This window comes from Euleptes europaea, chromosome 14 (genome assembly GCF_029931775.1).
Source record: "Euleptes europaea isolate rEulEur1 chromosome 14, rEulEur1.hap1, whole genome shotgun sequence".
Taxonomy (NCBI): Eukaryota; Metazoa; Chordata; class Lepidosauria; order Squamata; family Sphaerodactylidae; genus Euleptes; species Euleptes europaea.
The window spans coordinates 9,071,292-9,085,681 of record NC_079325.1 but is presented as its reverse complement, the minus strand read 5'-3'; the positions used below and the strand labels follow the sequence as shown (position 1 = coordinate 9,085,681).

Below are 14,390 nucleotides of genomic sequence, written 5' to 3'. Positions count from 1 at the left end.
GGGTTGCCAGCTTCGGGGTAAGAAATATCTGGATATTGGAGGGGTGGAGCCTGAGAAAGGCGGGGTTTGGGGACTTCAATGCCATGGAGTCCAATTGCCCAAGCGGCCATTTTCTCCAGGTGAACTAATCTCTATCGGCTGGAGATCAGTTGTAATAGCGGGAGATCTCCAGCTAGGGCTTGGAGGTTGGCAACCCTAGGAACTGATCTCTGTCACCTGGAGATCAGTTGTAATAGCGGGAGATCTCCAGCCACCACCTGGAGGTTGGAAACCCTAGGTGTGAACTGTGAGGATGATTCTGAGCCAGGGAGAAAGCCAGCTGATGAGTGTGAGCACAGATACCGCAAACCCGATTTGAAATTGCAGACAGCAACCCTGGGCGTTTCTGGGAGTCAAAGAGCTGGGGTGGTGGGGGCAGCTCCTTCCTGAGCTGGCAATTTCAGCAGGACTAATCGGGAACAGCTGCCCAGCAGGTGCCTTGAAAGGCTGCGTCCTCAACCCCTGGGCTCCTCTTGTCCTCGCGACAAACAGCCATGGTTCAGATCAGGCTTGGTGAGTCAGCATCCTTGTTTATGTTGTTATGAGATGAACAGACACCCCCTTGGCTGCGCTCGGTGTCTGGGCAGCCCAGAGACCTCACAGATGACTCAAGGGGCACAACAATGCTGACTCATCCTTGCTTGACGTGGAGTTTGTAGAGAAAGACAGCCCTGCTTCCCTTGCTAGGAGCAGCCTGCATAGGCCTTGACCATCTGATCACAAAATGGGCCTGCAGTAGGGTTGCCAGGTCCCTCTTTGCCACCCGCGGGAGGTTTTGGGGGTGGAGCCTGAGGGCAGGGTTTGGGGAAGGGAGGGACTTTAATGTCATAGAGTCCAATTGCCAAAGCTGCCATTCTCTCCAGGTGAACTGATCTCTATCGGTTGGAGATCAGTTGTAATAGCAGATCTCCAGCTATTACCTGGAGGTTGGCAACCTCAGCTTGCAGGAGGAATGGAAATTTAACAGGTGTGCATTTCCTGGCTGGCAGATAAGGTTGCCAGGTCCCTCTTTGCCACTGGAGGGAGGTTTTTTGGGCAGATTCTGAGGAAGGCGAGGTTTGGGGAAGGGAGGGACTTCAGTGCCATAGAGTCCAATTGCCAAAGTGGCCATTTTCTCCAGGTGAGCTGATCTCTATCAGCTGTAATAGCAGGAAATCTCCAGCTAGTACCTGGAGGTTGGCAACCCTACTGGCAGATGAAACACACATGAAAGACACACAAAGCCGACCTATACCGAATCAGATCATTGGTCCATCAGTGTCAGCTTTGAGTACGTAGACTGGCTCTTCAGGTTCTCAGCAGAGGTATTTCACATCACCTGATCCTTTCAGCTGGTGATGCCAGGAATTGAACCTGGGACCTTCTGCATGCAAAGCAGAGGCTCTACCACTGAGCCACGGCCCTTCCTTGAAACACAGGGTGAAGCTGCCCTTGTTCAACAGCAGCTTTTCATGTAGGGTTGCCAACTTCCAGGTAGTGGCTGGAGATCTCCTGCTATTGCAACTGATCTCCAGGTGATAGAAATCAGTTCCCCTGAAGAAAATGGCCACTTTGGCAATTAGACTCTATGGCATTGAAGTCCCTCCCCTCTCCAAACCCCTCCCTCATCAGACTCCACCCCCAAAATCTGCAGGTATTTCCCAGCCTGGAGCTGGCAACCCTATCCTCATGCCTATTGCAAATTAAAGTTCTTTTTTAAAGGAGCAGTCTTTTTAATGCCCTTTGGCGGGTTCTTTGATTGGCGGATGCTAATCTGGTGACCCGGGTTGGTTTCCCCACTCCTACACATGAAGCCAGCTGGGTGACCTTGGGCAAGTTACAGCTCTGTTAGAGCTCTCTCAGCCCCACCTACCTCACAGGGTGTCTGTTGTGGGGAGGGGAAGGGAAAGTGATTGTAAGCCGGTTTGGTTCTTCCTTAAGTGGTAGAGAAAGTCGGCATATAAAAACCAACTCTTCTTCTTCCTCCTCTTCTTCCAGCTAAAGGAAAAAAGCTTCCCTGTCAGACTGGAGATATGAGCTACAAGTGCTTGGTGTGGTCGCAAGGGGGAGCCATGAGGCTAGCAGAGATTGACGAGGTTGGAATCTGCTAAAAAGAACACAAAAGGATGCTAATGCCCCTGTGTAAAAAATGGCATTTCAGGAGTGGCAAAAATGTTCATTGATTTGTAATCCTTTTCTCTCAGATTTAAACCTAACCAACATCACAGGGTTGTTGTGAAGGTAAAATGGGCGCGGGGGGCCGCAAACACAGCTTTGTGTTCCTTCCAGGAAACATTGGATACAAATACGACTAGTTGATACATTTATTTAGTAGTATGCATTTATGTAGATATTTATATTCTGCTTTTCTCCCAATGAGGAACCAAAGCAGTTTACTACACTAATCTCCCCTCTTCTATTTTAGGGTTGCCAATCTCCAGTTGGAGTCTGGAGATTCCCCAATGGATCTCCAGACTATAGGAATCCGTTCCACTGGAGAAAATGGCTGCTTTGGAGGGCGGGCTTGATGGTATTACACCCTGCTGAGGTCCGTTCCCTCCCTAAACCCCACTCTCCGCCGGCTCCACTCAAAATCTCCAGGAATTTCCCAACCAGAATTGACAATCCTAAGGAATATAACGAAAGCCAGTTAAGTGGTACATACAAACATCCTCATTCCTCCACCCCTCCTGTTTCTTGAAAGGACCATAGGTTAATTTTCCAAGCACATGATACAAAGAGCATGGCTTTCTGAGAATCTTAGCATTCATTTTTTTAAAAATCAAGTTTTTAGCCCTTATGGGTCAGAATGAAATTACAGTGGTTTCCCATGACCTGCCTCTGTGTAGCAACCCTGGACTTCTTTGGTGGTCTCCCATCCAAGTACTAACCAGGCAACCCTGCTTAGCTTCTGAGATCTGATGAGATCAGGCTAGCCTGGGCCATCCAGGTCAGGGCAAAAGACATACCTGCCTCTGTGTAGTACCCTCAAAAGATATTGCCTGCCTCTGTATAGCACCCTCAGTCTTCCTTGATGGTCTCCTATCCAAGTACTAAGCAGGGCTAACCGTGCTCAGCTTCTGAGATCTGATGAGACCAGGCTACCCTGGGCCATCCAGGTCAGGGTTCATTTTATCATGCCACCATCAAATTGCCAGAAGTCTTGTGTTTGCCTTTATGCAGATCTCTTGCAAATGGTCTTGTCCCAGGGGGCTGGGAGATTGCAACCAAATGCTGAAGTAGTCTCTTACAATGAAGTTCAACGCACAAACCATCATGTGCCGAGGCAAGGAGAAGTCACCGAAATAAGTTAAACAGCAGGGAGTTTTTGGCCAGTATATTGTGCAGAAAGCAGGAGAGCCAACCAAAACAACCCCCTCTGAGTTTTATTTTCCTATTCTCTGTTGTTTTGAGCTCTGCCTTCAGGGCTTGGAAGAGCCACATTGCCAAGTCTTTGGAAGTGAAGCGCAGAGGGTCAAGGTGGACTTTATGTTGGAACCAGCCGATTTCTCTGGGTGGTTCCTTCCTCCACGCAGGGTGTCCTATTACAAGGATGCTTTCAGGTGTGGTTGCTTCTCAGTGCATACAGAGTGGAAGATTATAGCCCTGATTCCCATGTTTCGTAAACATCTGAGAGCTGAGATGCTATTTCAGCATACATTTCACTGAACTGTCTCCAAAACATCTACACTAGGCAGTAAAGTTGCCAGATCTGGGTGGGGAAATAACTGAAAAATTTGGGGGGGGGGAGCCTGGGGAGGGTGGGGCTTGAGGAGGGGAGGGACCTCAACAGGGTACAATGCTATAAACTCCGCCCTCCAAAGCAGCCATTTTCTCCAGGGGACCTGATCTCTATCGTCTGGAGATCAGATGTAATGGCAGGAGATCTCCAGGTCCCTCCTGGAGTTTGGCAGCCCTACTAGGGAGTAACCGTAAAATTTGCCAGCAATTAGTTTTTTCTAAATCCATAATTATTCTATACCACATATGTATTACTAACGATTGATCAAAAATGGGGGGGGAATCATTTCTTTATGTTCTACTTCTCTGTTAAGGACTTAAGAAAGGAAACTTGGATTCTCCAATGGCTAATGGCTTAGAGCCAACTTAGATGTTTCCATAGGTCCAGAGCTTTCTGCTGACGCGGTGTGATTTTTCTGCATTCCTGCTCCTGCTGGAGCATGAAATGACCCCCACAAATCCTTTCTTAGAGGAGAGGGGTCCCCCCAGGAAAAAGATTTGGGGGTGAAATTTCTGGCTACTGGGAGAGGCCAGAAAATCGCCTGCAGAAACTTTAGTCTGGATCCAGCCGTTTGAGTGTCATACTGTCATTTCAAGGGTTTTCCAAAACAGTTGTACACAGTCCTCCCTGTAGGCTTGCCAACCTATAGGTGAGGCCTGGAGATCTCCCAGCATTACAGCTGATCTCCGGACTACAGACATCAGCTCCTCTAAAAGAAATGGCTGTTTCGGAGGGTGGACTCTGTGGCATTTTACTCTGTTGAGCTCCTTCCCTTCCCCAAACCCCACCCTCTCCAAGCCTCCACCCCCCACCCAAATCTCCAGAGTTAGGAATATTGCCCAGCCAAGAAGCTGTTAACTGCCTCTGTGCTCCATCCTCCATAAAATAATAGCTCTACCTCTTTTACAAAGCTGAGCCAGATACCCGAAAATGGCCCCATTTGCCCTTTCTCGTTGGGATGGCCCAGCATGTAACCCCATGTGCAATAGGCTCTCGCTTCCTATGAAACCCACAACTCTGTCTCCTTGAGAATTCAGTGGTGATCAGCAGCAAGTAGGGTTGCCAGGTTCCTCTTCGCCACTGGTGGGAGGGTTTTGAGGTGGAGCCTGAGGAGGGCGGGGTTTGGGGTGGGGAGGGACTTCAATGCCATAGAGTCCAATTGCCAAAGCGGCCATTTTCTCCAGAAGAACTGATCTCTTATCGGCTGAAGATGAGTTGTACTAGCAGGAGATCACCAGCTAGTACCTGGAGGTTGGCAACCCTAGCAGCAAGGTAAGAGCAACAAGGAATGGTGAGCTCCGCTCCGTTCCTAGGGTGGCCAGGTCCCCCTTTGCTACTGGCGGGAGGTTTTTGGGATGGAGCCTGAGGAGGGCAGGGTTTGGGGAGGGGAAGGACTTCAATGCCATAGAGCCCAATTGCCAAAGCTGCCATTTTTCTCCTGGTGAACTGATCTCTATCAGCAGGAGATCACCTTCTAGTACCTGGAGGTTGGCAACCCTAGCAGCAAGGTAAGAGCAACAAGGAATGGCGAGCTCCGCCCCGTTCCTAGGGTGGCCAGGTCCCTCTTTGCTACTGGCCGGAGATTTTTGGGGCGGAGCCCGAGGAGGGCAGGGTTTGGGGAGGGGAGGGACTTCAATGCCATAGAGCCCAATTGCCAAAGCTGCCATTTTTCTCCTGGTGAACTGATCTCTATCAGCTGGAGATCTCCAGCTAGTACCTGGAGGCTGGCAACCCTACCCATTCCAAAGGCTTTTTCGATAATTAGCTGCCGTTCCGTGCCGCAGTGTTTGGAAGCAAAGCTCCACCCCAGACTTCAAGCCAGTGCCTGGCTGGAGGTAGAAGGCCTTTGGCTGACCTGCTGATAGAGAAACAATTGCGGCAGACAGCTTGGAGAAATGAAGCATCTATTTGGGGGGGAATGGTGAAAAACAAAATGTTGCTCTGGATTTCCGAGCGCCAGGAAAAATAGCTCCTGGGAAGGAGGAGAGTTGAAAGTGACGGGAGGGGGAGGGCAGGCACACCACGGGCAGGGAGGGGATGCGTGGGCTGCTTGTTCTGGCAGGCAAAGCCCTTTAAGGTACTCCCGGAGAGGTTATTTAAAGAGCAGCGGCTTTATTTCTGTGCTGTCGGCACGCTCCTAAAATACACCGGCTCAAAAGGTTGCCAATTTTAAACCTCCAGAATTGCTCTGATAATAATTTTGAAAAGCCAGCAGGGCAGATTTCGCCTTGACTGTTGTTAGGCAATTCTCAAATAAAACCTGCCTCGTCCGTGATGCTTTTAGCTGAACAGCCGTTCTTTGCAACTGACACTGAGCCCAAGCGCAGGTGTCTGCATTTGTACCCTTTTATTTCTCTCTGATAGCAGTCTCGCACTGAGTAAAAGCAACACAGAGATCTGCGAAGAAGAAGGAGGAGGAGGAGGAGTTGGAGTTGGTTTTTATATGCTGATTTTCTCTACCTTTTAAGGAGAATCAAGCCGTCTTACAACCTCCTTCCCTTCCTTTCCCCACAACAGACACCCTATGAGGTAGGTGAGACTGAGAGAGCTGTGACTAGCCCAAGGTCATCCATCTGGCTTCATGCATGTGTGTAGTGGTTAAGAGCAGTGGTTTGGAGTGGTGGACTCTGATCTGGAGAACTGGGTTTGATTCCCCACTCCTCCACATGAGCGACGGAGACTAATCTGGTGAACCGGATTTGCTTCCCCACTCCTACACATGAAGCCAGCTGGGTGACCTTGGGCTAGTCACAGCTCTCTCTGCCCCACCTACCTCACAGGGTGTCTGTTGTGGGGAGGGGAAGGGAAGGTGATTGTAAGCCGGTTTGATTCTGCCTTAAGTGGTAGAGAAAGTTGGCGTTAAAAAACAACTCTTCTTCTTCATGTGGAGGAGTGGGTGAACCAGCCTGGTACACCAGATTAGAGTCCACCGCTCATGTGGAGGAGTGGAGAATCAAACCCGGTTCTCCAGATTAGAGTCCACCTCTCTTAACCACTACACCACACAGGCTAGGATTAACACTGGCCTGGGAATTTCTTGGAGATTTCCAGGCAGCATCTGTGGACAGGAGCAATTTGGGGATGGTGTTCACTGAGAATCTGTGACATACCACACAGTTTGCCTTCTGAAACTGCCATTTTCTCCAGGGGGTCTCTGTATCCTGGAGATCAGCTGTAATTCCAGGAGAAATCCAGGCCCCACCTGGACAATAGCAACCCTAAGATCTGCCCGGCTGATCAACAAGGGTAATGGCTCCCATGCAGGGCTCAGAAGTGTGAAAGCCTGGTTCAAAAATTCCTTGCAAAGCCCATGAAGCTTTCTGGAGGGACTTGGGTCAAGTTCTTCTCTCTCTCTCAGCCTCACTTACCTTAAAGAATGAAATAAGATAACCTTCTGACTCATTCTCGGAAATGGCTGGACTTGTGTATCCCTTGAATGGTGTCCGTAGGTACATATGTGCCATTATGTCACAACCGGTGACCCCAGCAAGGGCCTTTCAAGAGGCAGAGATGGTTTGCCATTGTCTTCTTGAGCAGGGTCATCTTTGGTGGTCTTCCATCTAGGTACCGACCCTGCTTAGCTTCCGCGATTGACTAGAGCAGGCTATACCATGCTGCCTTCTCTTCCTTAATCACTAGGGCTGCTAACTTTCAGGTGGCACCTGGAGATCTCCCACTATTACAATTGCTCTCCTGGCAACCTAGATCAGTTATCCTGGAGAAAATGGCTGTGTTGGAGGGAGATTCTATAGCATTATACCCTGCTGAAATTTGTTCCTTCCCCAATCCCTGCCCTCCCCAGGTGCCAACCCCAAATCTCCAGGAATTCCCCAACCTGGAATTGGCAACCCTAGGAAGCTCCCTGGAAATCTCATATGTGCTGCCCTGAGTTCCATCATAGGTGCGAGATGGACGGGATCAATAAAGAAAGTAGCCAAAAGTTGTGCAGCAATATGGGTCCATGTGCAGAATCCAAACACCAGAACAAAATCCACGCAATTCCTAATGTGTGTATGTAAAGTGACATCAAGGCGCACTTGACTTATGGTGACCCCAGCAAGGGACTTTCAGGGCAAGTGAGAAGCAGAGGTGGTTTGCCCTTGCCTTCCTCTGCGGAGTCTTCCTTGGAGGTCTCCCTTCCAAGCACCAACCCTGCTTAACTTCCGAGATCTGACAAGATCCGGCTATACACTGCTGCCTTCGCTCCCCTAATAGGACAAACCAAACTGACACACATGAACACACATGAAGCTGCCTTACATTGAATCAAACCCTTGGCCCATCAAAGTCAGTATTGTCTACTCAGACTGGCAGCGGCTCTCCAGGGTCTCAGGCAGAGGTCTTTCACATCACCTACTTGCCTGGTCCCTTTAATTGGAGATGCCGGGGACTGAACCTGGGACCTTCTGCATGCCAAGCAGAGGCTCTACCACTGAGCCATGATTCCTCCCCGTCCCTTGGTCCATCAAAGTCAGTATTGTCTACTCAGACTGGCAGCGGCTCTCCAGGGTCTCAGGCAGAGGTCTTTCACATCACCTACTTGCCTGGTCCCTTTAATTGGAGATGCCGGGGATTGAACCTGGGACCCTCCGCATGCCAAGCAGATGTTCTACCACTAAGCCACGGTCCCTCCCCAAAACATGTGATTTTTTAGGCTCATCGGAATGCTTCATCGGGCTGGATGTTACAAACCTGAAATAAGTCCGAAGGATGGGAAATAGTTGTGGTTTTTTTCAGGCCGAGACTCCGTATGATGGGAGCAGCCAATTCGCTTAACTTTAATGGCTGTTGTGGTGTCACTTTACAGCACGTTCTCTGGGAATAAATAAACCACCAGACTGCACACCCTGACCTGTCCCGGTCTGTCTCCACTGGCCCCGGTACTTTATTACCATAACTTGGCAACCACGGCAGTTGTTCAATCTTAAAAATGCCCCAGGGTTCTAAATTGGTCTTCTCGGCCACAGCCAGCCATTTCTTAACACTGGCCTTGCTCCCAAATGCTCGGATCCCCTTGGCCCTCTGACCACCCAAATGGCACACAAATTAAAAATAAAACCCGTCCTTTGGGGGTGTTGCATACATGTCATAGGTTAAAGCTAAAAATAAATAACAAGCTATTCAGCTTTGACCCTGTCTGGGAGGGTTGGAAAAATGTAAGCTATTAAGGGTGGCTGTGTGGCTGCAGATTCCAAATTCTCGTTTATTTTCATTCCAGAAAGGTGGCCTTGCTAATCTGTTGCAGCCAAACTATTTATTTATTTATAACCCCCTTCTCTCTGAGACTCAAGACAAGTTGTCTTGTTTGGGGGCTTCCTGGAGGCACCTGGTTGGCCACTGTGGTAACAGACTGCTGGACTTGATGGGCCTTGGTCTGATCCAGCAAGGCTTTCCTTATGTTCTTATGACAAATTATAAAAACGATGCAGTCAGGCAGCATAAGACATCCAATAAACAACGAAATAAGATTAGGGTGCCAAAATTAGAAGACAATGCCGAAACAGCAAGGAGCAAGAGCCAGATGATACAGACAATAACTGGGCCACGGACTACAATCTTATTCCCTTTATAAATGTATAAACCGGAGTCCTGCGGCACCTTAAAGACAAGCAAGATTTGATTCTAGCAAAACTTTCAGTGGACTTGAGCTCAGTTCTTCAGATGCCTCTAAGTGGGACCTCACTAGGCGGACATTTATATGAGAGGTTATGAAGAAAGTGATAAACAGCCGAGTCAAAGGCTGTGGAAAGCAGGAAGCAAAATGTAATTAGCCCAGATTCAAATGCAATCAAGGAAAGTACAGAGACCGTGGCTCTGAGGTAGTGATCTATTCTGTGATCTGTCCCTGTGGACTGATGTATATCGGGTGCACTCCAGACAGATTAGATTAAGGATAGGTGAGCACCGTGCACGCATCTGGGCGAAAACTTTGGACGCTCCACTAGTGCAACATTACATTTCCCGGGGCCACACTGACACTGATATCTCATTTTTTGTATTATGGCAATACAAGCCTCACCTTGTTCAGACTCAGGATACCAAAAAGATTCTCTTGCAACAAGAGATGAGTTTCATATTTGCCTTCCAGACTACGTTTCCAAATGGATTGAACAGTGAATTTGATCTATCATGCTTTTTATAAATGCATATGTGTGCTTCACGATGACTGTCTCTTTAAGAACATAGCAGTCTCACGCCTTCCTTTGGGAAACGTGAGACCTGATGTAACCTCCTAATTGGCCAATTAAACCTTTATAGATCACCAAACAGTAGTGATAGCTAATGCCACGGGAGAAACTGGGTGCGCACTTTACAGTCTCGGTCTAATAGACGCACAAGTTGGGGTAAGATACGCTTATACTGATTGTTAATCAGATTGATTATAATTAATAGAATACATAACAATCGGCTACTAGCCTTATGTTAATAGGTTTCTGTATTATCAAGGGGACTATAGTTCCGACAGTTTTCATATAGCAAGGGCTCTTGCTTTCTATTGCAGCTTCAGAAGGCATCCTAAAGCATGCAGTAAAAATGAAATTGACATGCATTAGGAGCCGATAGACTTTGAATGAGCTGACGAAGCATAGCGAAACGTGCTACAGCTGGCTACACGTTCTCCTCTTCAAGTTGTATTGTTTTCCCTTGAGGCTCTCCCCTGGACTTTTCTGCACCCTAGAAGGAATTGGACCTTTGGGCACCATTTGGAACCTTCGAGGTCAAGATTGGGTGCAGACGCAGTTGCTTGTCTTTGACTTGGACCTTCTCGTGTCATTACTGAATTGCAGTTCTTTTCCCATGTATGTTTTATGTTGTCAGGTTGTCTTAGGTAGTTAGGGGATTTTTGCTATTGTGTTTAATTGTGTTCAGGCAACAGCATGGAGTAATTCTGGAATTGCCTTGTAATAAAAGATGCAAAGTGTATAATTTCCTATTCTGTACTATTGATTTATGAGCCTTCGTGCTGCCTCTTCTATAAAAAAATCTGCCAGGTAGTAGCAGGAGATCTCCTGCTAATTCAACTGATCTCCAGCCAATAGAGATCAGATTGCCTGGAGAAAAATGGCTGCTTTGGCCTTTGGACTCTATGGCATTGAAGTCCCTCCCCTCCCCAAACCCCGCCCTCTTCAGGCTCCGCCCCAAAAATCTCCCGCCGGTGGCGAAGAGGGACCAAGCAACCCTAGTGTTTGACCTATGTGGCTGTGGAGTAGGGTTGCCAACTTCCAGGTACCAGCTGGATATCTCCTGCTATCACAACTGATCTCCAGCCAATAGAGATCAGTTCGCCTGGAGAAAATGGCTGCTTTGGCCTTTGGACTCTATGGCATTGAAGTCCCTCCCCAAACCCTGCCCTCCTCAGGTTCCGCCCAAAAAACCTCCCACCGGTGGCGAAGAGGGACCTGGCAGCCCTACTGTGGAGGGATTGGAGCCCAGCTCTCCCCAGTCCTTTCTAACACTCTGCTATATCCCGCTGACTTTCGTCCACATTCTACTGTTCCTATTGTTTTCTATAAATCTGGACTTTCTTTTTCCTATTTAGGACTGAAGCAAAGTCTGGCCTTTTTTTAGTTTTTGTGCCAGGACAAACACCAGGAATGCTGATAGAAGGTCTTTGCTCTGCTACTGATATCCTGGCTTTGCAAACATCAAAGCATTTGCTTTACAAGTTCTGCTCTTGGAGCGATGGTTCTTATGGGTGAATTTAGCATTGCTGCCGCCTGTAATCTTAAAATTAAGGCCATAAAGAGCCGCAAGGCAGGATTTCCCCTTGAAATAGGCCAGAGCTTATGGTCCTTTGGGTTCTGTTTTCCAGCTCCTCACTTTGATGAGGCATCAAAAGCCAAGATCTCTTTCTAGATTATCTCTTCTTCTCCGTTTAAGGAAGCTTTCATCAGCATTCACTGGATTGTGTTTCCAACACAGGACGAAGGCATCTACAGACCTCACACAGAAGTGTCCATAGTATTCCATTGCTGCTTTAGGGTGGGGGTCCCCAACTTTTTTGAGCCCGCAGGAAAATCTGGAATTCTGACACAGCAACAAAATCGCTGCTACAAAATGGGGGCCACAGCTTAACTTAAGTCACAGCGCAGATCCTTGGCAGCTGCTGCCAAAGCAACATCTTAAAAAATTTGCACCGCCAATCAAATCTCCAACAGTCTCTCAGAAGCCTTGCTGGGCAAATGCCCTACCTGGCCCCACCCACTTCCTAAAAACACTTGGCGGGTGCCAGAAACAGCTGTTGGCAAGAGCCATGGTGCCCACAGGCACCGCGCTGGGGACCCCTGCTTTAGGGAGTCCAGAGAGAGATTCATTCACAGGGGAGCTGAAACACAGATGCAAACTTCATGCACTGGTTGATGGTTCCCATGTATTTTTCTCACATGTTTCATGCATCTAAATAGAACACATGTTAGTGTTGATGGTAGAAAGATGAGAAGTTTGAATGGTCACTATTTGTGGGATATAAATACAAGAGGCGCTCTGCTAGATCTCACCAGTGGTCTAACTTCTCCACTATCCTCTTTCATGTGGTGGCCAAACAGATACTCCAAGAAGGCCTGCAAACAAGACATGGAGGCCAAGGCTATTCCGCACCATGCACTGGTTTTTACAGGTTTACTGCCTCTAAACATGGAGGCTGTATTCAGTCACCATGGCTATTAGCCCTTGGTGGCCTTATCCTTCACAACTTTGTCTAATCCACTTTTAAGGACATCTCAATTAGTGCCCATCATCACTATATTACTCAGCAGTGAATTCCACAAGGTTATTGTGTGTAGTTCTTCCAATCAGCTCTTGAAATCCAGACTGTTTCTCAAAGGGAACGTCTTCAATGGTGGCCAAAATCCCTTCTCACTTGGATGCTTTTCAGTAGGCAAACAAATTCCTGTATTCTAGGTAAACAAAATGTAAACCTGCATGGAAGTAATTTCATCCCTTTGACCTGGTTCTCTTTAATCTCTGATCTGCGGGGATTATGGATTTTTTTTAAAAATCCCAGTGGCTCAAGAAAATGGCATTTTGCACATGCTCAAAAGCACTTTTAATTATCATTGCTTTTTACGTTCCAGGACTGAGCTGAAAGACAATCTCACCAACTCCACAAAATAAGTTCTGCATAAGGATGTCAACCTCCAGATGGGGCATGGAGATCCCCCAGAATAACAATTGATCTCTAGACTACAGAGATAATTCCCCTGGAGAAAATGGCTGCTTTGGAGGGTGGAGTCTGTGGCATTACAACTTGCTGGGGTTCCTCCCCTCCCCAAACCCCATCTTCCCTAGGTGCCACACTCTAAATCTCCAGGTATTTACCACCCCAGAGTTAGCAGTTTTAGCATAATCCCTGGTGAATGCTATCTCAAGCATATACCTACAATGATTTAAATGCACATCAAAATTGTAAAGGGATACACATATGCAAACCTGGGCATTTTAGGGAGCTGGGTTTGGTGTCAGGGATGCTCTAGCCTTATCCTGCATTAAGGATCCTTCCCACTCTGTGATTCTATTCTATGGTGCAACTCCCTATCAAGTTAAACTTGATCACAAACCAAGGTTTGCTGCATTTTAGTGGGTGAAGCATTGACCTAGATACCTTAGGCTAGTCCGATTCTCATCAGATCTTGGAAGCTAAGCAGGGTCGGCCCTAGTCTATATTTGGATGGGAGACCATCGAGGAAGTCCAGAGTTGTGACGTAGAGCCAGGCAATAGCAACCCCCCTCTGAACGTCTCTTGCTTCACGAAGTTGCGCCATAAATCAGCTGTGACTTGATGGCCAAAAAAAAAAAAAAAGAATAGAAAAAAGACATTCCAGGTGTCATCCCATTTAGCATGGCACTGTTCGCTATCCTAAACAAAGTGACACCCGTCCAAGCCCATTAATTGAAATTAGGGTTGCCAGGTCCCTCTTCACCACTGGCGGGAGGATTTTGGGGGTGGAGCCTGAGGAGGGTGGGGTTTGGGGAGGGGAGGGACTCCAATGCCATAGACACCAATTGCCAAAGCGGCCATTTTCTCCAGGTGAACTGATCTTGATCGACTGGAGGTCAGTTGCAGTAGCAGATCTGCAGCTGGTACCTGGAGGTTGGCAACCCTAATTGAAATGGTTTAGGGCGACACCGTAGTCCCAAACTCCTGCTTAGACTTTTGTGAGTAGACACACACACACCCCGGCTTCAGCATCTTTTGCAACCCGGAAGACGGTTTCAATGCCCCTAAGACCCCACAATTTACCAAAAACAAAACAAAACAGTGGGTTATAGATCAAATCAGGCCTGAACTGACCCTAGAAGCTAGAATGACTAAACTGAGGCTATAGTATTTTGATCACGTCATGAGACGACAAGAGTCACTGGAAAAGACAGACATGCTAGGAAAAGTTGAGGGTAGCAGGAAAAGAGGAAGACCCAACAAGAGATGGATTGACTCAATAAAGGAAGCCACAGCCTTCAATTTGCAGGATCTGAGCAAGGCTAGAAAAGGGAAAGAGTCCAGTAGCACCTTAAAGACTAACAAAAATATTTTCTGGCAGGGTATGAGCTTTCGTGAGCCACAGCTCACTTCTTCAGATACAGCTAGAATGTGAATCCATCTGTCTTTAAGTCGAGCAGAGTGAATTCAGAC

General features: G+C 47.8%; 1 protein-coding gene and 1 non-coding gene across 2 annotated transcripts in view; one reads left to right on the top strand and one right to left on the bottom strand.

Moving 5' to 3' along the window:
• The first annotated feature begins 533 nt into the window (after nt 1-533).
• Nucleotides 534-14,390, top strand: part of JAM3 (junctional adhesion molecule 3) — a 69,554-nt gene continuing 55,697 nt past the window's right edge. Inside the window, exon 1 of the mRNA XM_056860868.1 lies at nt 534-552. Coding sequence (XP_056716846.1) covers nt 534-552 — 19 coding nt within the window. The remainder of the gene's footprint in view (nt 553-14,390) is intronic.
• Nucleotides 1,372-1,440, bottom strand: TRNAA-UGC (transfer RNA alanine (anticodon UGC)). Its single transcript has one exon. It is a non-coding gene; the product is annotated as a tRNA-Ala (tRNA).